At 30.7% G+C, this 24,772-nt stretch overlaps 1 protein-coding gene across 4 annotated transcripts; it reads left to right on the top strand.

Annotated features, from left to right (window-relative positions):
• Positions 1-5,377: 5,377 nt before the first annotated feature.
• On the top strand, positions 5,378-11,902 carry LOC130799020 (uncharacterized). Of its 4 annotated transcripts, XM_057662130.1 has the most exons (4): positions 5,378-6,152; positions 8,254-8,347; positions 10,758-11,085; positions 11,233-11,902. In XM_057662130.1, the coding sequence occupies exons 3-4, from the start codon at positions 10,975-10,977 to the stop codon at positions 11,689-11,691; spliced, it is 570 nt and encodes a 189-aa protein (XP_057518113.1). In that variant the 5' UTR covers positions 5,378-6,152; positions 8,254-8,347; positions 10,758-10,974; the 3' UTR covers positions 11,692-11,902. The 4 variants fall into 4 exon arrangements, with proteins under 4 accessions (XP_057518113.1, XP_057518110.1, XP_057518112.1 ...); XM_057662127.1 differs by lacking the exon at positions 8,254-8,347; XM_057662129.1 differs by having other exon boundaries at positions 5,378-8,347.
• Positions 11,903-24,772: the final 12,870 nt, after the last annotated feature.

Below are 24,772 nucleotides of genomic sequence, written 5' to 3'. Positions count from 1 at the left end.
AGCTAAATTACCTACAATAACTAATCTTTTTATTTTCCATATTAATTTATTAAAAATAAAATATATATAATAATAATAATATAAAAAAAAAAAGAAAAAAGAAAAAAAAAAAAAAAGTAAAAATGTAAAAAGGTTGGCGGCAAGACTAAAACTAGGTGACAAAAAATTTTAATGTAGTCTTATCCTTATGAAAAAATATCTTAGAAGATAATTACTATTTGCTTGCACATGAAGGAAAATTAAAACAACAAAAAAAAATTACAATCCTTAGCCGATAAATAGAACAAGCATAACGTGGGTAAAAGGAAAGGAGGAGAAAAAAAAAATCAGAAAATTTATTCCTAAAAGCAAATTTCTAAAGAAAAATTCTAAAAAAACCCTAGAAAAATTCCTAAAAATTCTCAAAAATTTTCTAATAATAGTATTTAGTGTTAATTATAGAAATTCAAGGAGAGGAATCTAATTTTGTGGCTAAAAATTCTAACAAAGGAATTTAATTAATAGTGAAATTATTGAAGGTATAAATTCTTACATATATTTATTTACATGAAATTTTGCCCATAAATTTTTATATGTGTTTATTATATTTAAATTTCATTTTTTGCAAATTTTGGTGAATTAATTCGTTGTAATTTAATTTATATGATTTATTCTTTGAATTGCCAAAAACCGCAAAATCTGAAATAATTTAAATTAAAATAGTAAATATTAATATTTTTAAATGAAATTTTTTCTGTACATATATATATATGAGATATAGATTTTGTATTAATTTCGTGAAATATTATTGAGTATAAATATTATTATTAATTTTTTCTAAAAAAAAAAACAAACCGCAAAATCTGAAATAATTTTAATTAAAATAGTAAACATTAATATTTTTAAACGAAAACTTTTCTGTACATATATATATATGAAATATAAGTTGTGTATTAATTTCGTGAATTATAGTTGAGTATAAATATTATTATTAATTTTTGCTTAAAAAACACATAAAATAAGAAAATTCATAAATTGGTTAAAAATAAATAATTCTGGAAAAAAAATAATTTATTTTAGTGTTACTGTATTTTTATTTCATTTAAATATTTTTTTTTGGTAAAATTTTGTGATATTTAAATTTTAAAGAAATAAATTAATAATCTAAATTGTTATTGTAGGCAAAAAGAAAGAAAACTGAAATAATAATTAAAATTAATTTATTTTGGTGAATAAGAATATACGCCAACCCATTTAATAAATTATTTATTTTAAAATATTTCGTGTCGATTTCGATCCTAAGAAAATTAATTATTCATGTGCAAAATTTAAAAATAAGTTATTAAGAAAATAATAAAGCATAAATGAAATTTATCTATAAATAAATACTAAAGACCCATTTTAGTTTTGATTTAGTTTAAAATGAATATTTATATGCAAGATGTTATGAATTTATTTCTATTGTATGTTACTGTAATGTTGCATTTATATGAAAACAGTAACATGATAATAAAAAGGCTTGATAGTAAGGAAATGCCGAACCATGCTTCCGGCATGTAAAAAACGTGGGACGTGTTTTCCGGCACGTAAAATACGGCGAACACAGTAAGGTTGTTTAACCTGACCTGTGGCTCGAGCAATATTGTACTGGAGGAGTGACGACTCCCACTAAGTTAGGGGTTTTGGTTTACCTCACCCTAACAGGCCCTTACATATATCAAACAAAGATCATATGTGTTGCATTCATTAAATAAGTAATCGGATTCCACGCCCTAACACTCAAGCAGAAGTGTTAGTAAATCACGCCCTGGTACTCAAGCAGAAGGACCAGAAGTTTAATATATATAAATGAATCTAATATAAAAATGAATTCCCTATAATACATAAGATACCTTGCATATTATTTATTGTGATGCGCTTATTTTTGCTTATTACTTATTGCCGTGCATATACTATCAATACATGTATATTTGCGGTAAGTTTTTATACTCGGTTTTTTTTAAAGCTGACCGATTTCCATCGGCTGTTCCCATATTTCGGGAGCAGATGCTGCAGGTAATTTTACATGAGGTTATTAAGAAGCTATTGTATTGTCTATGTGATGTTAGTATATATGTAGTTTATATTACGAGTATGTAAAAACGATAATTATGTATTAAAAAAAGATATAATACGTAAAATTATATTTTAATGATTTAAGTTTTCTTTATTTTTTTTCGAAAATTCTGTTTAGTTTCATTCCTTTTTCGCAATAATCACGGTACGATAGACTTCCGCTTAGCATTACCTACTATTATATGATTATAAACCTACATTAGAAAAGAACGATCCGTTACACTTGGTATAACGGACAGTCCTTTTCCAATATAGGTTTAATGTAATATAATAGTAAGTAATGCTAAGCGGAAGTCTATCGTACCGTGATTATTGCGAAAAACAAATAAGACAAAACAGAATTTTCAATAAAAACAAAGAAAACTTAAATCATTAAAATATAATTTTACGTATTACATCTTTCTTTAATACATAATTATCGTTTTTACATACCCGTAATATAAACTACATATATACTAACATCACACAGACAATACTATAGCTTCTTAATAACTTCATGTAAAGTTACCTGCAGCATCTGCTCCCGAAATATGGGAACAACCGATGGAAATCGGTCAGTTTTAAAAAAAACCGAGTATAGAAACTTACCGTAATTATGCAAGTATAGAGAATATATGCATTGCAACAAATAATATGCAAAAATAAGTGCATCACAATAAATAATATGCAAGGTATCTTATGTATTGTAGGGAATTCATTTTTATATTAGATTCATTTATATATATTAAACTTCTGGTCCTTCTGCTTGAGTACCAGGGCGTGATTTACTAACACTTCTGCTTGAGTGTTAGGGCATGGAATCCGATTATTTATTTAATGAATGCAACACATATGATCTTTGTTTGATATATGTAACGGCCTGTTAGGGTGAGGTAAACCAAAACCCCTAACTTAGTGGGAGTCGTCACTCCTCCAGTACAATGTTGCTCGAGCCACAGATCAGGTTAAACAACCTTACTGTGTTCGCCGTATTTTACGTGCCGGAAAACACGTCCCACGTTTTTTACATGCCGGAAGCATGGTTCGGCATTTCCTTACTATCAAGCCTTTTTATTATCATGTTACTGTTTTCATATAAATGCAACATTACAATAACATACAATAGAAATAAGTTCATTACGACTTACATACAAATAATCATTTAATATTATTAAAATCAAAACTAAATGGGTCTTTAGTATTTATGTATAGATAAATTTCAATTATGCTTCATTATTTTCTTAATAACTTATTTTTAGATTTAATACATGAATAATTAATTTCCTTAAGATTAAAATCTACATGAAATATTTTAAAATAAATAACTTATTATTAATTGAGTTGGTGTATATTCTTATTCACCAAAATAAATTAATTTTAATTATTATTTTCATTTTTCTTTCTTTTTTCCTACAATAACAATTTAGATTATTAATTTATTTCTTTAAAATTTAAATATCACAAAATTTTACAAAAAAAAAATAATTTAAATGAGATGAAAATACAGTAACACTAAAATAAATTGTTTTTTTTCCAGAATTATTTATTTTTAACCAATTTATGAATTTTCTTATTTTATGCGTTTTTTAAGCAAAAATTAATAATAATATTTATACTCAACTATAATTCACGAAATTAATACACAACTTATATTTCATATATATATATGTACAGAAAAATTTTCGTTTAAAAATATTAATGTTGACTATTTTAATTAAAATTATTTCAGATTTTGCGGTTTTTTTTTTAGAAAAAATTAATAATAATATTTATACTCAATAATATTTCACGAAATTAATACAAAATCTATATCTCATATATATATCTGTACAAAAAAAATTTCGTTTAAAAATATTAATATTTACTATTTTAATTTAAATTATTTCAGATTTTGCGGTTTTTGGCAATTTCAAAGAATAAATCATATAAATTAAATTACAACGAATTAATTCACCAAAATTTGCAGAAAATGAAATTTAAATATAATAAACACATATAAAAATTTATGGGCATAATTTTATGTAAATAAATATATGTAAGAATTTATACCTTTAATAATTTCACTATTAACCAATTTCTTTTGTTGTAGAATTTCTAGCCACAAAATTAGCTTTCTCTCCTTGAATTTCTATAATTAACACTAAATACTATTATTAGAAAATTTTTGAGAATTTTTAGGAATTTTTCTAGGGTTTTTAGAATTTTTCTTTGAATTAGCTTTTATGAAATAATTTTTCTGTATTTTTTTTTTCTTTTCCTTCTCCTATTTTTTTCCCCACGGCATGCTTTGGATATATATAGGCATAAGATTTTTATTATTTAAAGTTTTTTTTTTCCTTATCCTTCATGGGCAAGAAATAAAATAAAATCCAAGATCTTTATTCTTGGTTTTATCTAAAGGATAAGACTACATTAAAATTTTTTGTCACCTAGTTTTAGTCTTGCCGCCAACCTTTTTACATTTTTACTTTTTTTTTTTTTCTTTTTTCTTTTTTTTATAATATTATTATTATATATATTTTATTTTTAATCATAAATTAATATAGGAAATAAAAAGATTAAGTTATTGTAGGTAATTTAGCTAGACTTAATATTTAGGTAATTTATTTTAAGAGAAATAAATTATATATAAAAGAAAATCGAGAGCTTAAAATAACGATTGGAATAAAATTCGAAACGGCATTAAAAAGAAAATAATAAAACAAAACGATTATTGAATTCGTCAAAATATTTAAGATTAAGAAAAACGGTCTGTTACAATAACTCTTTAGACCTTCGCTGACTTTATATTTCTGTTGATGCTTTATTATATCTTTATCACTAAAATATCATCGATCACAACTGGTTTAACTTAAATGTCTGATCTACCACCCAAAATTCATATTTAGATGTGAATATCTGATTCACGTTAACTTGAACTATTACAAAAATAGGGAAAGAGAAAATGGGAAATAGGAAAGGGAAAAGGGACAAGGGAAAATGAGAAGTGGTAAATGGGAAAAGGAAATTGGCATAGCCACACAAAAACTCAAGGAATCAACGCCTAAATGATGGGTTGGCTTTTAAAGGTATTTGTATCCGGGTACCCAGTATTTCAAGTATCCGAAAAACTGGGTACTTGATTAGTCGGTACCTATTTTAACGGATTGGGACACCGGGTACCCGGTTTCATTTGTGACATTTATGTGGAAAAATTTATAAATTGGATGCAGTCAAACAACCAATTTTTTTATCAGTAATTTAGTACTCAATACTAAACTAGAACAGACGAAACCCAAATTGCATTTAGAAACAAAAATCTAGTTTCACAATAGCACACACACCAAAATTGAAACTACTATTCATTTTGGCTTTTAATTTAGGCTCTAACGATACTGAACTCGAGACCCAAAAAAATTTATAAAAAAAGGAAATAAGAATGAAAAAGCCTAAAAAAATCAAGGCCCAAAAAAACTCCAAAAAAAACGAAGCAAAATTCAACTAATCAAATAAATGCGGAGTACTTTCTCACTGATCAAGGCACTCCATCTTCCTAAACTGCTTCCTTTCATTTTCTATTTCCTCTCTGCTCAAATCTGTTGAATTACCTTCATCTATTGTGATTTAATTCTTCAAATTTAATTCCTTTCATTTTATTCCCTTTAAAACGAGATAAATTTTAGGTTTTTTGCCCAGATTATTCGAAACACCCTTTGGTCTTTGTGGTTTAATGGCTTCTTATTATAGACTACATCCTTTAATAGCGGATCGTAATTGTGAATGGGGCTCTCAGTGTTGATGTTCTTTGAATGGTAGGCAACATTCTTATTCCATTGATCTTCTTAGAAGAACTGTATCTTCTGTTGAGATGGAAATAAGATTTTTAAAAGAAATTGAAGATGATGCTACTTCTACCCTTATTGAAGTAGAAGAAGATCTTCATTCAAAAAAGTCCCTATTAATTTAGTTGTTCCTGAAACACCACAAGATCCTAAGAAGAACAAGTCTTCTAGACGAATTTGCAAAAAAGTATTGCTTCTTCTAACAAACATGAAAATGGGGTAAATCTAAAACCTAAATCAAATATAATTAAACCCAAGGTGAGGTTGGCGGATTTATTTAAACGTCTGTAAAGATTGACTATTGCTGTTGGATTTTTTTATGGTTGATGTTGCTGGAAATTGGCTGGTTTTGAATGCTTGTGATATTGTTTGTTTATTCGGTCGTTGCTTCGAAAATGGAAAACTATTGTGTTGGTGTTTATAAAATGCAGTACCATTGTGCATGTATGGGTTGATTCTTAATTTTAAGTTTTTGATATCTTGTTTCTTCGACAAATTTAGTATTGTTGGGTTTTTGTGTTGGATATGAGGATCAGTTTTTTTTATGATAAGCGAATGTCGATCTAGGATTTTTATGTTACATGAAATTGTCGATGAAGAGTCTTTAACAATAAGAAGATAGAAAAATGAGACTAATTACGAATTGTTGCCATTGTGTTTAAGTATGAGCTTAACACTTTCGAGTAGCTAGTAATAGCTTTTGTTTATCATTCGATGATTATCGGGGACTAATTGAGACAATGTTTAACCTATATAATGTCGATGATGAGTCAATAATAATGAGAAAATATACTACTGAGCCTAATTATGAATTGTTTCCATTGTGTTAGAATTTAATTTTAACACTTTCGATTAGCTCGTAATGTAGCCTTTGTGTATTATTCTTTGATTTATGGGGACTAACTGAGACATGTCTATACAAAAGTCTTTTTCATTAAGAGATAAACCACTGTAACTTGTGAGTACATGATTATAAATTGATTCCAAAGAATTGGTTCATATATTCCTCTCTATATGTCATTGCAATGCAATCCTTAACAGCCCATCTAGGTGCTTGTACTTGTTATGGTAGGCTGCCATTATCTTCAAGCTGCTTTTTTTTGTTGTGGGGAACGTCATAATTATTTGACCCTTTTGCCTTGAGTATCTCATTCATCACATATTGTAAGGACATCCACACATTGCTAAGTGTTTTTGGATGTAATTCAACAAAGGCTTCTTGAACTGCTTCTACTAATTTCTTAATACACTTTGGCATCTTCTTATGCATTAATGATTGTATGCTTCTAAAAAAACCCAAATCCAATATGTTGCATTCTGGACTGTTTGGTAGCTGTTGAGTTAAAATAAACGTAAAACCATCTTGTTTATAATGTGCTTACCATCGTCTTGAGTAATGTGTGCCTTGCAATTATCTTGTTGAATGAAAATGATTTTCTCTCCTTCACAAGGCCACTTTGACTTGATTGCTGGAAGTATTTTATTGATTAGCATTTGTCTTGTTGCTTGCTTGTTGACCGACTCTATGGGTTTTGTTTCAAACACCCCCTTTGGTCTATTCTTTGAAGCCCTTTTCGTAAGTACTTCGGTAAATGGAAAAATTCCTATCTTACCGTCGAAAGTACATTCACCCATTTGGTTCCATCTAGGTCTTGCCACACAACCCATTTGAAAAGTAAAACGATTTTTGATCGATATGAACAAAGTCATATAGACATTTGTATTGTGGTTGAATTGGAATCGAATCTAGTACAAGTAGACTTATAATCCAATGAATTCTTACCAGCTAATTGTTCTCTGAAATTTCTGGATGCATTGCATTAGTGTGAGGATTTAATTCACCTCTTTTGATCATCTTCCATACGTGGATGGTGCTAAGTTGAGTTTACTTGCGAAGTCTCTTATGCACGTTCTATCACCCATTTGAATGCTTGCAATACTTTCATATGGGACTGTAATTCTTTTTCTTCCATACTTGTGATAGTTATGATCTAAATCATACTTTTCGGATGTTTGCTTTTGTTTCTCGGCCTTGTTCCATAAATAGGTTATGGTTCTTCGGGAATAACCAAACTTCTCCGCCATCTTGTTAATTGAACCATAAGGAAGATTTCCTACAAAAGATATGTTGAGTAAGTGTAGTAAAATTTGTTGTCGCATTTGTTTGTTCAATCTCGACTTGTGATGATTTGGCTGATTTACATCTGGTTCATTATGATTGGTTCTTACAATGGTAGGGGACCGTTGAGGTCTAAAAGAGGCTCTAAGTCCCCTATTACTTCATTGTGTAAAGCTTCTACTTCCATTAAGACATCATCTTCCCCATCAGAATTACCATATATTGCTGCACTGTTTTCAGATTCATAATCTGGAAAATCATCCATTATGAAACAAAAGAGTAAAAAGACAAAACTGAAGCCTGTGTTGATTGAGTATTGCTGCTGATTATTGATGTAAGTACCCTGTTGCTGCTGATATTGTAAAAGGTTCACGAGACTATTTCACGATACAGATTCTGATTTTGTAAAGGTTCAAGTAATTGTTTGAAGTTTAACATTTTGATTTTGTAAAGATCTTAAGTTACTGTTGATGTATTTGGGGATAATTTTGCTTTATGATTTTGATTGTATTTATAGTGTAAGTATGGGTTGACATTTAATTTAAGGGTGTGTTTGGATTGGCCCAATTTCATTTGAATTGATGGAATTGGCCCAATTCCATTGTTTGGGTAAGCTAAAAAATTGAAATTGGAATTGGCCCAATTCCAATACAATTCCAACCCAATTAAAAAATAAACACTTCATTTCCAACCCATACCCTCCCTAATTTTAATTCCTATTCATTATTATTGTTTTTTAAAAAAATTTATTTGGAAATCCCTAAATTGGCTAAATGACCTTGGGCCTTTGAAATCCCGTCTTCATTGCTTCCTGCTGCTTCCTTCCTGCTGCTTCCTGCTTGCATCTTCAAATTGATCCCAGACGGTGAGACGTCATCTTCTTCAATCTTCAGTTCTTCACGCCGTCATCACCATTCTTATTCTTCTCAAGATCTTCTTAATCCGAAACAAACCTGATTTTTGGTACTTATTTATTTTATTTTTTTGCCATTTTCGATTTTGTCACAATGATGTAGCCATTTTCGCATTTTCGCATTTTTACAGAGTTTGATTTGATTTGTTTTGGCTTTGATTTCTGGAACTTTTGCGTAATTTCTTGATTTCATTGAATTTGATGTGTTTGGTTCTTTTCTCTATAATTTTTAAATTGTGATTGTTTATAGCTGGATGTTGTCTTCTTGTTATTGCTGTTACTAATTTTACCTGAGAATATGTATGGAATTTTGCTGCAAATGATGTCTAATTTGAAGTTATTGATAAATGCATGTGTATATTGTGTAACGGTGAATTTGTGAGATGGACAAGCATTACTGCTGAATATGCAAAAAATCAGGATTCGCAAAGTTAATGCTTACCCTGATAACCTATAAGATATATGAAGTATTCTTATTAACACTACTAATTTTAACTGAGATAATTCTGAGGAAATGTATTGAAGTTTGCTTCAAATGCTGTCTAATTTATATTATTTGATAATGAATCACATTTTGCCGAAATTGCAAAGTTAATAGATGATACTGGTACCATCTGTAAGTAATAGGTTATGAAATGTACTAGGTCAGGAATTTGAACTTGTTTGTTGTGTATATTTAATTGGCTAGTAAGGAAGAATTCTTGCAGCCTAAAAGAAGGTGTATTACAAAGGCTAAACGCATGAAACAATATGCTTCTATATGGCCTATGCACAATATTTTTCTGGTTTCAATGAAGAAGGAAGAAGTCAAACAAAAGAACGTATGATTTTTTTAAGTATGTGGAATAATTAGCAAAATGAAAAGTCAAGAGCAGAAAACTAAGTTGATGAAGCAGAGGGATGAAATTCTGAAATCACGTTTGCTGGATTATGATAGATTAAAGTTTTGTTGTTGTTGAATTGTTGTCGTACTATGAAGTATATGCTTGTTTTGCTACTTTCATAAATCACAACATTTTGGTATGTGTTAATCCTAATGAATTGCTAACATATATGCTTGTCTTACTCCTAATTTTGGTGCAACATTATTGAAAACTAAGTTGATGAAGCAGAGGGAGAAAAAACCTGATTGTTTTAATCTTATTTATACAGCATATATACTGGGACCAATTGTTTATCTCGAACCAAATATATGTTATACACAACTGTGCTTATTTTAAAGATTAGGGATTGCTTATTTTTCTGTTGGTATGTGTTAAGTGTAAATCCATTACTGTATACCGTCATTTTTACTAGCTTTCTTAGAGTTGATATGTGTTAAGTGTAAATCCATTGACCTTTTTAAATAATTTTTTAAAACACAACTTCCCAAACTTGCTAGACTTATTAGGAGTAAGAATAGATTTGTGTTTTTTTTTTAGTTTTAAAAATGTCAGAAAAGGGATATTATCAAGCTTAGTGATGATGGGTTATTTTGGAATTGCATAAAAAGCTGCTAAAATGTGGTTTTGGGTTGAAATTTATTTTGGGATTTGGGTTTTAGTGTAGCTGAATATACACAGATCAAATTTTCTGGAATTATGTAGTTGTATCAGTTCAATTCAGTTTGAAGATCTGAGTTCATCGGTACATTTGAGTTCCATCTCTGTTGAAGTAGAAGCAGAACTAATATGCAGAACTAATGGGTATTATTTTTAACAAATGGGTTTTTAGATTCAAAAAAATTGATTGTTTGATTGTGATTAATAGTGGGGTTTGAATTCATATGCCAACACTTGTGATTGATTTTAGATAATGAAACCTTCTAAATGTGTTGTTTTGTTTTTGGTAGGTAATGAGCAATAAAAGAAGCTATGTGTCTTGGAATAAGCAGATGGATGACATTCTTACTCGAGTTTTGTTAGAACAAATCAACAACAAGAAAAAAGGAGATGGAGACTTTAAGCCTCAAGCTTACCAAGCTGTTGTTGATGAGTTAAAGAGAGAGCTAGGCATTGCACTTAATGTGGATCATGTGAGAAACCGAACTAAGTCTTGGAAGAAACACTATGGCTGCATCACGGACATCAAGACTTATTCAAAATTTAAGTAGGATGATGAAAAAAAAAATGATCGTAATCACTATGGAAGATCTACCTCAATGGACAGAATATATTAAGGTATGTATGGCTGAGTTTCTACTTGTATATTTTATTGACTAGTATAGATTAGTGAGTACTTCCTGTACCAATATTATTGTTTCCTAAATTGTGTTACTATTGCTTATTTGCTTCTTCGTTTGCTAAATTGGGATTGTGATCGAGTAGGTAAACAAAAATGCTGCCCCTTATCGCAACAAGTGCATAGAAAATTGGGAAGATATTTGCACTTTATTTGGTGCGGATAGAGCCGTCGGGGATGGTGCAGAACAACACGAGGAGGCAGCGGATGCCATGGAGGGGGAGACGATCTGTGAACGAACAAGCTCTTCTAAGGATCCAACTAATTCAAGCTCTCGCAAGCGGAAAAAGAATAGTGTAGCTGATGCGGTAAATAGTTTTGCCGAGTCATTTAGAGAGTACGTGCAAAGCAAGATTAAAGACACTCCGAAACTCACTTGTCAAGAGATTCACGCTGTTGTTTCTCAAGTGCTTGGCATTTCTAGGATTCAGACTATGCAGGCAGTAAAGAAGTTTATGAATGGTTATCCCGACGAGTTTCTGATGTTGAAAGAACTACCGGAGGATGAGAAACTCGACTGGATACTCTTATGCCTTGACGAGTAGTTTGTACGTTACACTTTTGATATTCTATGTTAAGATAACTTTTAAAGTGACAATTTCGGATTACTGTAATATCTTAATACATTTTATTTGCTAATATTTAATATTTTTGGTTGAATGTAATTACAAGGTTATCCAAACAATGCTGTAGAATTTAAATTTGGGAATTCAATTCCAATATTTTTCAAACAACTATGTGGATTTGAAATATAAAAATTCAATTCTTTGACTTCCAAACGAGATTGAGGAATTGGAATTGGAATTTAAATCCATAATTTCAATTTCTTGAATTGAATTATAAAAATTCAAATGAAATTCGTGTTTTCAAACGCTACCTAAGCGTAATCCATGTACAAAATCATCTATAGGTTGATGTGTTGGTAAACTTTGATTGTAATTGGTTGTTTTATTTAGGAAAAGATTAAGAGCTTTAACTTTTTTTTTTGTTTTATTTTAGCAATCATAAGTGTAAAAAACCTTTGGTATACCTTCAATAAATTCAGATTTTTACACAATGATTTTATTATTTTTATTTATATTTTCTTACTTTCTCCAATGTTTAATGATTAGCTTTTAGTTAAAGATTCTCCTTCCCTTGGTTCCTTCCCATATTCCAAATGGGAAGGACTTTCGAAAACGGAGGGAGTATTTTTTATTGGAATTAGATGAGATCAAAGTTGAAAAATTCATATCAAACCAAATCTAACTAAATCTAACTAGACCAAATCTTACTACTTTTTCTTATTACTTATTTTTATCACAAATTCTCAAATAAGGCCGTCTCATTAAAAAAGGCCACATTTGAGCTAGCTCAACCAATAAAAAAGAACATAACTATTTGAAACAAAAAATCAAGCTTAAACAAAAAAAGAAACATAATCAATCACGAATTAATTACTTTTCGTTCTATCTCACTGTTATCCTCTTCTATTCTACTCTCTCTGCAACAATCCACTTTTGGATTGTAGTTCCTTTTCTAAACCACCATTAAAACTCTCTAAAACCCTGGAAAAATCATACGATTGTAGAGAGCAAAAAATATTTTAAAAATGAATAGAACCCTCCCTCTTTCATCATTCGTTCCAAACAACTATTATATTATTTTCTTTCTTGATGGTATAAGTTATTCTCTTATTCTTATTTAATTAATTTTTCCTGAGTGTTCATATTTTGTCAAATATTAGTCTAAAGATAGAGATGAAAGTGTAATGTGTGATGACTCGATTCAATGATTATTTTAAGGAACAAGTTAGTCATTTTACTATCTAAAGCATGCATTTAAAAATGCAAAGATGGTTTTTTCAAAACAACATAAGGATTTTAAGATTTAAAGTATATGGTATAAGATACATAATTTACATTTTAAGTTACAAAGTTAGCCTTATAATATCTAAAGTAGGTATTATAAGATCCAAAGTAGGTTGTTTTATGTCTTAAAAGTAATATTATAAACCCTAAAATGAGTGTTATAATATCCAAAATAGGTGTTATTATAACTCATAAAATGGATGTTTGTAAGAACCAAAGTAGTGTTCCAAGATCCAAAAAAGGTATTATAAGTCCTAAAAATTTTTCTGCTATCAATAAACACTCATCTTGCATTATTTCATAATAAAAAAAGTATAGTGAATAATTAGTGAAAGAAAATAAATATTGATAATTTTTTTTATCATAAGTGGGGTAATAGTGCTTTTCTCAACCTTAAGGTGGCAAAAAAAGCAAAAGATGAAATTTTATAACTTTTTGAACCACCAGTATTGTTGCTTCAAGGGGCTTGTCCAGAGTACATGTACATTTAGACACGACAATTATAAACTTATGTTTTGTAACTAGTTAGAGGTGATGGTGGGTCCAAGACCCTATTTCGCTCCTAGGGTTTGGATCCTATTATTTGACACCCAAAAAATTTGGGTCCAAAAGAAAATGAATCTTGATCTGGTCTAAGGTCTTTAGACTTAGACCGGAGACCAAGACCAAATCCACTCTCTAGCCAGGCCTGCTAAACCCATCCTAAATCTACTTTAGACTTGAATTAATTTTATTTTCATTCTAAACCTATTCTTATATTTATTTGAACTGAACTTAGACTTACATACAATGTATAGACCTATTTTAATAATGAAACCTAAAAAATAAAAAGTTTAAATATGAATAATTTAATTAAGACATTTAGGATCCATTTAGAACTCTAAATCTATAAAACTTATTGAATCTAAGAAGAAAATTCAATGTTTTAAGATCCTAAGGGTCTAGGTTCAATTTCAATTATAAGTAAACTATAAAGTAATAGTTTTAAATCTAAATCTAAGTGGACAAGACTCAAATTCACATGATCAATAATAATATGACAAGCTATAAAAGAATAAGATCACATCATAATAAGCATCACTAAACATTGGCCTACATTTCAAATTGCAAAGCGATTTCCAACACTCAAAGGGATTTCAAACACAGAAATATTGTATTTCCTTAAAATTTGCGGAGATCTCATATTAGTAGTACATTGCAGCTTCAGGAGGAGGTTTCCATTGATGACAATTGAAATTAGGGATGCAGGCGGGGCGGGTCTAATAGGAGACCCGCCCCATCCCCGCCCCATCGGGGCGGGGATGGGTCCCGGTTTGATGGGTCATGGGGCGGGTACGGGTATAAAATTCATACCCACCGCGGGGATGGGGATGGGGATGGGTTTTAGGTGATACCTGCCCCATCCCCGCCCCGCCCCATCCCCGCCCCGCCCTGCCCCGCCTCACGAAATGTACAAATTTTGAGAATTGGAATACCCTAAATTATTTTTCAAATTTCTGAAAACCTTGAATTTTTCAAAATTTTTTAAAAACTTTAAAAACCCCGTTTTTATATTTCTTTTAAGGTCTAAGATCATGTTTTTTAGAGTAAGGTTAATCATGTTTTTTCTATTTTTTATCTTTTTTTCTCAATAAAATTTGTTTATATTCATTACGAGTTGTGTAGAGGTAGGCGATATTAAGTGATGATTAGATGGGGATTTGAAAATAAATATGTGACACATATGGGTATTAAGCGGGGATTTGACGGGTGGTGGGGCGGGTAAAATGGGTATTAGACGGGGATGGATACCCAGATGGGGATGGGGATGGGGATGGTATTAGGTACAAACCCATCGGGGCGGGGACGGGGAAAAAAATTATATCCGCCGCGGGGATGGGGATGGGGATGGGGATTGATTTACCAGATGGGGATGAGGATGGTAACGCCAATACCCGCCCCGCCCCGCCCCGTTTGCATCCCTAATTGAAATGGCTTTTTAAAACTACAAGCAGTTGTTTTAAAATAAAACTATTCCACATTCATAAGTTTCTAGGTAAGACAAACAAAATATAACCCCTTTGAAACAATCGCATAATAACAAAGCTATGCAAAAAGAAATATTAAAAAACAAATAGTAGAGAGTCTATGCCTGTACCTTCACAGCACGTAAAATCCAACACAAATCACCACATGCACAGTATTTAACCTCTTATAAATCGAGGTCCTAAACACAAACACACACACACACAAAAATCACGTATTAGTACGCGTTTACACATTGAATCCACTATATACCATCAAGGCATTACTATACTTTATACTTGACAATATTAAATAATTAATTCATCAAAACTCAACGTTCCTTATTTTCCAAAAAAAAAACCATAAACTTTACAGCCCTTTTCGTACAGTTTACAAATTTGAAACAGAAAATCAGACTTAAGCAATGCATCTAGAAGGTATCAATTACCTTGACTACCAAATTTCATAATTTGTAACACCAGTTTACTATTTTAAATTTATATTAGCGTTAAAGCGACTTTAAATTCAATCTGGAGTAAAACAAAAACGCACTTGAACAACAAAGGCATGCATCACGCCTCCCGAGACAAAAGATTCTGTGAGAAACTCAGTTTACATATTATATATTATTTTAATTCCTTTAATCTCATTCATCAGTTCATCAGGTTCCAACAACGATACAAAATTGTAACACAACGTATATACGTAATCACCCAAATATCAAATAAATTAAATCAACCAGAAATTATACATTATTGCATAAAAACAGAATTATATATTATTGACTCCATTTTCATGCTTTTATATATATATATATATATATATATATATATATATATATATATGTATATATATATATATATATATATATATATATGTATGTATATGTATATATATATATATATATATATATGTATGTATATATATATATATATATATATATATATATATATATATATATATGTATATATATATATATATATATATGTATATATATATATATATATATATATGTATATATATATATATATGTATATATATATATATATATATATGTATATATATATATATATATATATATATATATATATATATATATATATGTATATATATATATATATATATATATATATATATATATGTATATATATATATATATATATGTATATATATATATATATATATATATATATATATATATATATATATATATGTATATATATATATATGTATATATATATATGTATATATATATATATATATGTATATATATATATATATATATATGTATATATATATATATATATATATATATATATATATATATATATATATATATATATATATATATATATATATATATATATATATATATATATATATATATATATTCTAATTTTTGGCCTTTGAAGATTTCTTTCCAACTTTCTTTACATTTCCATTATGAGGTGATGAGTCCAATCCAGGAATCCCAAGACTAAATGTATGAATTTCAATCTTGGTAACTGCTTTACTCACCTTCATCATCTTACTAAGAATTTGATCCACCTCAGCTAATATATTATGATCAGAAAACCATTGGGACAAAGGGAACTCAACAGATTTCCCTTCAGTTGGAGTGGCTTTTCTTTGATTTACATAATCTTTTGCAAGTGATGTTTTAATATGATCTCCATATCTTGTTTCAAGGGAGTAATCTTTTCAGAGAGTTCATTGAATAGAAAAAGAGGTATATTAAAAACATAATCATGAAGCAGAAAAAAAACATAATCATGAAAATGTTGCTGAATTTAATGAATGATATAGGTGACTGTCATTTAAGGGCAAATGATGATCATGAAACATCCAAGGCACAAACAATAGCAGAGAACTCCTTATAGCTACTGAGATACTTGGTGAGATACAGAATCCAAGTAGCTCAGGACAATGGATCATCCTAACAGTCACTTCATGCTAGAAGCGTAAATTTTGCCTTGATTTTTCTTTAAAAGAAAAGAAGTGCTTAGCATCTTTTCACTATTTTATTTCAACGCACACAGCAAGTTAAAAGAGAAGCATCAAACTTTCCTAGTTGTTTAGTTAGTTAAAAGTTAGTTATTTTCTTGTTTTTAGTTTTTGTTGTTAGCATTAATAAAGCTACAACTTAGCATTAATAAAGAGCAGTATCAAACATTCTTAGCGTTAGAGGTTAGCATTTGTTTTTGTTTTTACCATTTTATTCAAAAGAAAACAGTCTGGTTTTCACCAAAAAATGAATACTTTAAAGTTGAAAGAGTACACTTCTCATATTTCATTTGCAATTTAAGTTTTAGTGGATAATTTAGTTAGAATTCCATTTTAATCACTAAAATAAAAATTAGTTTGGAATGAAAAACAATAGGAAAGCAAAAGAATGAATGTAAGAACAAAAACAAGTGCAAAAAAAAAAATACTCTACTTTTTGACCGAAATAGAACTTTATACTACAAATGATACACTTGTAAAATGTTTAATAAGGATGCTTCCTTTAGTTTTTTAAACAGAATCATGAAGGGAAAATTATGAAAAAGGAAAGATTTTGAAGCATAAATAGGAAGAACCGAAAATAAATAATCATGAACATAAATTATGAACAACATTCCTTACATTTCTTGATGTAGAATGTATCTCAACATCACTTAAAATAGAGAAACTCGAAGTTACTGAAATTGTGATAGATGAGCGAGGACAGAAAGCTCGTTGGTCAGAAGAATGATAAGTGGCAAGAATATTAGTAGTACCAGTCGCCTCAGTAGCACCATCATTTTTACTCACACTACCTCTCTTAAAGCTAATAGGATGTCTTAGAATAAAACTCCCCTAAACCTACCGCCCTGGCTCATCTCACCCTTTGCCCTTTCTTTTAACTTGGGATAATCCCAATGTTGAATTAAAGGCAAACAGGGACACATCCATTCCGCCTTTCAACTAAAACGATGAAAAAAAGCCAATTTCAAGAATAAGAATACAAGTAGGAATATTGACTAAATTCTTCTTTTGGCATCTAAATATTGCTGCTGACAGACGATCCAAAACCCAACTACACCAATCTAACTAAGAAATATTTTCTACATCCTTAAGGGCTCTTAATATCCTCTAATATATGAATTTGTGTGGTATAGGTGCCAAAAAGGTGATCATTGCATACATGACAAAAATTCTCTTAAAATCATCTCCCCCCTCAGACAAGTCGCTCACCATTGCACTAAAAAGTGCTTGGTATGGGATTTCCTTTTTGTTCTTGAATCCTAAATTGATTTTCCACTTCTCCATAAGAAAGGAATCCGGGTTATTCTTCTTTAACTTACTAGTTTCAAAAATTAAATTACCGAAATTCTTTAATAAACCAAAAATATCCCAAACATCGAAAGGTGTTGCGGTATACTTGCAAGAATTATTAACAAGTAAAACATTTGCACATGTATCAAAATGATCAAGCACTTCGTCAACAGAAAGTAACTTGTCAATCCCGATTTCCCTCAAATTCGATTTCTGTTTATCATTTAATATGGTCGCTAACATGATGAAGCCAGAAGCATTAGATATGATGAGCATTATATCACTACAAAAATAAAAAAAAATAAAAAAAAGAACAACAATTAAAAATGAACTATTACATAAACGAATTGAACTAATCGAAATAGCAACTATAGCATAAACATAGCAATAACTATAACAACGACATAGCATAAACTATATCATTCATTAAAAATCAGGATCAACAAATTGAACAAAAATGTACGATGCTTGAATTTAAGCAAAGATGACAGGACAACTTAGGAACAAAAAAGGAAACAAAACAGTCTACTTTTCACCGAAAATAGAACACTTTTAAGTTGAAATATTACACTTCTCATATTTCATTTATATTTTAAGTTTTAGTGAATACCATAAATGTAATTAGAATTAGAATTGCTTCGAAAAGAAAAAAGTAGAAAAAAAAAAGAATGTAAGAAGAAAATCTATAGCAACAAAATATTATACTTTCTAAACAAAATACAATATTGTCTAACAATGAAACAAGTAAACAGTTCTAACTCTGAAATATAATAAAAAGAAATTTAAAGTAAAACACTTACGGTTTAATCCCAGTGCATGTTGAAGCAATACAAGCATCTTTCTTTTCAATCTTAAGAACAACTTGTTCCAAAACTATTTTAGAAGATTGTTCTACGACCTTTGAAGTATCAACGTCTACAACAAAAATAAAATAAAAAGAGAAAAAACATAAAAAGCAAGTCCAATAAAAAATTCTATAATATAAAGTATAATACATATTAATGAAAAAACAAAATTATTACCAAGCTTTTCTTCAACTTCATCTCGAGGAACAAAATCCTCATCTTTAGAATTTGATTCTTCATCACCAGAACTAGAACCTTCAATTAAGTATAATAAAAAAAATTAAACATAATACAAATTGTAAAAAATATACAAAAGAAAGGTATTGATAGTAAAAATAGCTAAACTGTCAGATTTTGTTTGTTCAATTTGAGTTTTGACAACTCACATTGAAATTCGTCTAAATGTCCTACGTTTGGAAGTTGCAATACTCTTCCATTTTGAACCCCATTAGGTCATTAACTTATGCTTATCGTCTCCAAAACATAATAAATAATACATTAATTAATAAATACTTTGTATAAAAAAAATTTACTATAATGAAAAATAGATCAATAGTTTAAGTAAATGAACAACAAAAGATCATGCAAACTCATACCATTTTTTGTTCATCACCCACTTCTTATTCGTTAGCATGTTTATCACCTACTTCTTGTTCAATAATGTGTTCTTCGACGAGCTCGTCAGCATCAATTACTTGACGTTCATCCACTTTATCTGATGATACACGAATTAATATATACGTTTACGTTGAAGTAAAAAAAATACTACAAGTAAAATAAAGACTAATGTTTTATTAAATGAACAATAAAAACATTATACAATTGATCACCCTTTTTCTCAACTACATCTGCATCATCATCATGGTTGAAATCTTCATCGGCATCTTTATATTTCGATTCTTCCCGTTGCCCCTCGTCCGAAGAATCTAAGAGAAAAAAAATAAATGATGTATTAAAAGCAACAAGAAAGCATACAAAATAAAAACAAAAATATAATACTAACCAATTAGCATTTCATCCTTTGCATTTAAGTCACTCAAAACATCCATCACAATATCACTTGGATTTACGATCATTGATTGTTTGGGACTATCAACAATAACTAGTAAAAACATATAACGTTGTTGTAAGATCGCCTATAGCTTAGGGGTTCTTACAAGCTATTAACAATGAACAAAGGAAAGAACAATGAAAATGAATGAGGGGGATGAATGTCGAATGGAGGAGGAGCAATTTTTGTTGTTTTTGTATTAACTTCGAAATAGAAACAAAAAGGAATCGATAATGGCTAACTCAATACTCACTATAAATCCAGGTAGCAAGTAAGGAGGCTCTTAAGGCACAAGTGTAATTGCCAATTACACTAAAAAATAAGAACTTTTGCAAATACGACTCTAATCCAAGAATCATACAAACAACGAGAATTTGAAACAAAGTTGTTTTGGGTTTTTCTTTATCATTAATTCACTACCGAAAATGGAGTACAAGCTAAAATATGTATAGGAAAACAAAAAACAAAAAATAACTACTAAAAACTACTAAGGAAACCGTGAAGGAGAAAGGACCACAACCGTTTGGTGGTTACCAAAAGTGGCCAGTTGGTAACCACTTGGTAACCGCCTGCCATGTTGCTCCATTTGTGGGAAATACTTCCCACATTGTGTAACTCCTTATGTAACTTTCGTCCCATGATTTCCTAGTTACAAAAACCAAAAAAAAACTACTAGAAACTTACAAAAATCGAAAAGAACTACTAGAAACTAACTCTAACTTCTAGTAACTATCACTACTTCTGCAAATAACTACCTTAGCTAAATTGGACTAAACTAGGACATTGAAGATGATGATTTTAAGCAAATATTCCACACGCCAAGATGCTTGAAACTCGAATAGAATTTTCAACCTCTTTTTCGTGCATGATTAACGATTAGTTCTTCACTTTATGATTAACGATTAGTTCTTCACTTTGGCGTCACAATTGGATCAAATATATATGGACTGAAAATTATTCATGTGTTTTATGCGCCTTTGCTTGATCTTTGTCTTATTTTGCTTCATGATCTTGTGCTTTCATACTTGCCTAAAGACTTCTAAAATACATAAAGTAAAAAGACGTTTTAACTAAACAACTAACATTTAAACATAAAAGGGTTCGACTCAAATGCAAACAAACTGAATGCTAGTAACTAAAATTCAGATTTAATTAAGATAAGGCTTGAACTAAGGATGATCTTTGAAAGGTGGATTAAAAGATTACTTGTTGAATGAGGGTGGTGCGCCAACATTCTCTCCCTTTTCGGCGGAGTTTGTCCTCAAACTTGATTCGATGAGTACGATATTGTTGGTAATTTGCCCCTGTGGGGTTTTGCATCTCCTTTACCCGAGGAACTTTCTACAAGTAATCTCTATGGAACACAAGACATATTAACATTAATGATTGTGAGTGATGAGTGGGGCTTCTTCAACTTTGGTTTGGAGTTGTGAATGAGTGTGATTTTGCGCCCATCCTTGTTGAACGAATACGTGTTTGCATAGCCATCATAAATGACTCTCCTATTGAACAACCAAGGCCTACCCAACAAGACATGGCAAGCGTCCATGGGGATGACGTCGCACCAAATCTCCACTTTTAAGACATTCCAATGCTAAACGATAGAAATACTTGTCGTGCTACTTGTAACCCCTTACTTTGATTTAACCATTGAACGACATAAGGATGAGGGTGAGGGGATGTCGAAAGTTTAAGTTTATCGACTAATACTTGAGATACGACGTATGCACAACTTCCTTCATCGATTATTAGTGAACAAACTTTGTCATCGATGGTGCACTTTGTATGAAAAATCTCCTCTCTTTGAGTTTCTTGGTGCGTGAAGGATCTTGCGGTTAACATCTGATGTATCATCAAACACTTGCCTTCTTCTGGACCAACACATTCAGCATCCTCGGTTTCTCCACATTCGATTTCTTCAACCTTGTCCTCTTTTTCTTTGATACCCTCTTATTCTACCAAAGTGATCACCTTCTTGTTTGGACATTCGGATGCAATATGTTCAAGCCCTTGACACCGATAACATCTTCTCATGAAACATTGGTTAGGAGGTGGTAAACTTGGTGGAGGAACGTTCCTTTAAGGAATTAGGGGGTCAGTTAGGGAAGTTTCTGGGGGGGTTTGGCTCCGTATTTAGGGTTGTTGTTCTTGAATAATTAATTGACCGTGTGTAGAATCTTTGAGACTCGGGTCTAGGTTTGATCTTTTGCTGCTGTTCTACTGATCGGGACTTTACGTCCTTCAATAGTAATACTACAAGTGCACGGCTTAGCTTAGTACGACGGCAAGTATGGGTCGAATCCACTGGGAGTGGGGGTTAATTCAATAGTTTCTCGATCAATTAGTGTGTTCGAAAACGTATAATATGATGTTTGTTGGTAGAAATAATTAAAGCATGCAATTAAAAATACTTAATGAAAATGAAGCATAAAAGTAAATAAGGATGCAATGAACTAAAGCAAGGATAAAATGATCAATAAACTAAAGAAGTATAGGCTACGCTTTCTCACCAAAGTAGTGTTTACTAAACTTTAAGCTAAGGTCAGCATATAATTTTGTTATGGGGAAGAATGTATCATAAATACTAATGTTCTCTCGAGAGTAACAAAAGCTTCATAAAACATACTCAACTACCTATTGTCATGGAGCTAAGCATAATTTAAGACATGAAGTACGCATTCAACATTTCCAATCAAAGCATCTACCTATTCTCATGGACATGACTTAATTTTTAAGCATTGATTATCGTTAAAAATCGACTCTCGCACTCAATTCAACGATACTACACATGATAAAAAAATCCATCTTAAGCCATATGCAACACAACCAAGCCAAAGGTAAAGAAAGCAATTTAGACTACATACATGGTGATAATGCATAGCCTAAGCCAAAATAAACTACTCACTCATACTCATATTGAGATTGTAAATTGTAAAAAAAAATCATGAACCATAGATGAATGAATTAAAAAGATGAATGCAATATAAGTTGAAGAAATACAAGCATGAATATATGAAACTAGAAGCAATTAATCAAAGATAACTAGGTGACATGAATTGAAAACAATATAAGCAAAAGATAGAATTTTTCTCTTTTGGGTTCAACCTAAGGATAAACAAGATGATTGGTTATCAGTCAAAGTAATATCTTCCAAAAGCTTCAATAATGATACATCAATGTATGAAGAATCCAAATTGCAAAATCTTACAATAGGGGATTGAAAGTAAGATTGTAATTTGAAATTGAAAGTTCTTAATTGAATTGAAATGAAAACTAAGCTATAAAGAATGCATAAGAGTTTCTCAAAATGAAGGGTGAAATCTGACATGTTGTGCTCCATCTGCCTCTTCTCTATTTATAGCCTTCACAAAAAAACTAGATGGTGGTGGTTTCATGATTGCTCTACCACCCCTAGGTTGTAGGAGAGAGGTGCCACACCTAATGAATAGGGTAGGGTGGCTAAGCAGTCCTGGCAGCAGCAATCAAAAGAAATGGAAATGATTGGACCTCAAATGATATTTAAATAGATCGCAAAAGCTGTTGTCGCCCATCTCGTTCGACCCGAGCGAAGCCCCCGCTCGACCAGTCGAGCCACTATAAGGTACAATATTAGAAACTTCAAAAATTGGTCATAATGTGAAAATCAGCTCCGCTCGACCCGAGCCATATCGCTCGACCTAGTTGAGCGGATGTTCTATACCCCTGAAATGTATCATGCTAATGATCAGAAGCTATTAGAAGTTTAACTACACCTCGCTTGACCTCAGCCACCTCGCTTGACCGGTCGTGCGACTTTCACAAATATGATACTTAGCTTCTGATCTCAAGTACATGCTTCCAGACTACTTGAGCTACCTTGGCTCGAACTAATTCTGGTCGAGTGGGCTTCTTTTGGCTTATTCTTGTGGCTTGGCTCATGATGTTTCACTTCATTGAGCCCTCAGCTTTTAGGTGAGCAGTGTATGCAAGAAAAAGGGCTAGTTTGTGCTCAGTTTCGATGATTAGATCCTGAAATGAAATAAAACACCAAAGCAACAAAATAAGCGTAAAATCCAATAAAACAACGCAATAACATATAGTTTCCTCACGCTTAGCGAGCCACTTATAGGAATAAAAATAAAGATAAAATGTAGCTAACAAACTCCCCTAAGCCACTTATAGGAATATAGTTTCCTAAAGCAAGCATTGTATTATCATAAAGAGAAAAGATCGGGAAACAACATAGGTGCACATGAATCATCTAATAATAGCTATGATCATGAACGCACAAGCCACAATTTGTCAAAAGATGTATGATAGATTAGCAGGCTATGATTATCAATTCTAAAAAGTTTGAAGTCCGTTCCTGTTCTACAAATTATTTCCAAAACAAGTTGTCAAGTAATGACCTTACCATACTGAGTTTACGACTCCCAAACCAATCAAAATGGACATTAAATAAACCTCACTTTGTTGGGTATGTCGCCGAGGATGAAAAAGATGATTCACTCAATAATTTCTTGAAGTTATACTCATTCTCCCATCCTATGGCTCAAAGAAAAAGTATGTCAACCTCTAACGGAGATGTGTCAAAGTTTCG

Source organism: Amaranthus tricolor, chromosome 13 (assembly GCF_026212465.1).
Source record: "Amaranthus tricolor cultivar Red isolate AtriRed21 chromosome 13, ASM2621246v1, whole genome shotgun sequence".
NCBI classification, from domain to species: Eukaryota; Viridiplantae; Streptophyta; class Magnoliopsida; order Caryophyllales; family Amaranthaceae; genus Amaranthus; species Amaranthus tricolor.
Note: the sequence above shows the minus strand (reverse complement) of the source record. Positions and strands in the feature narration are given on the sequence as shown.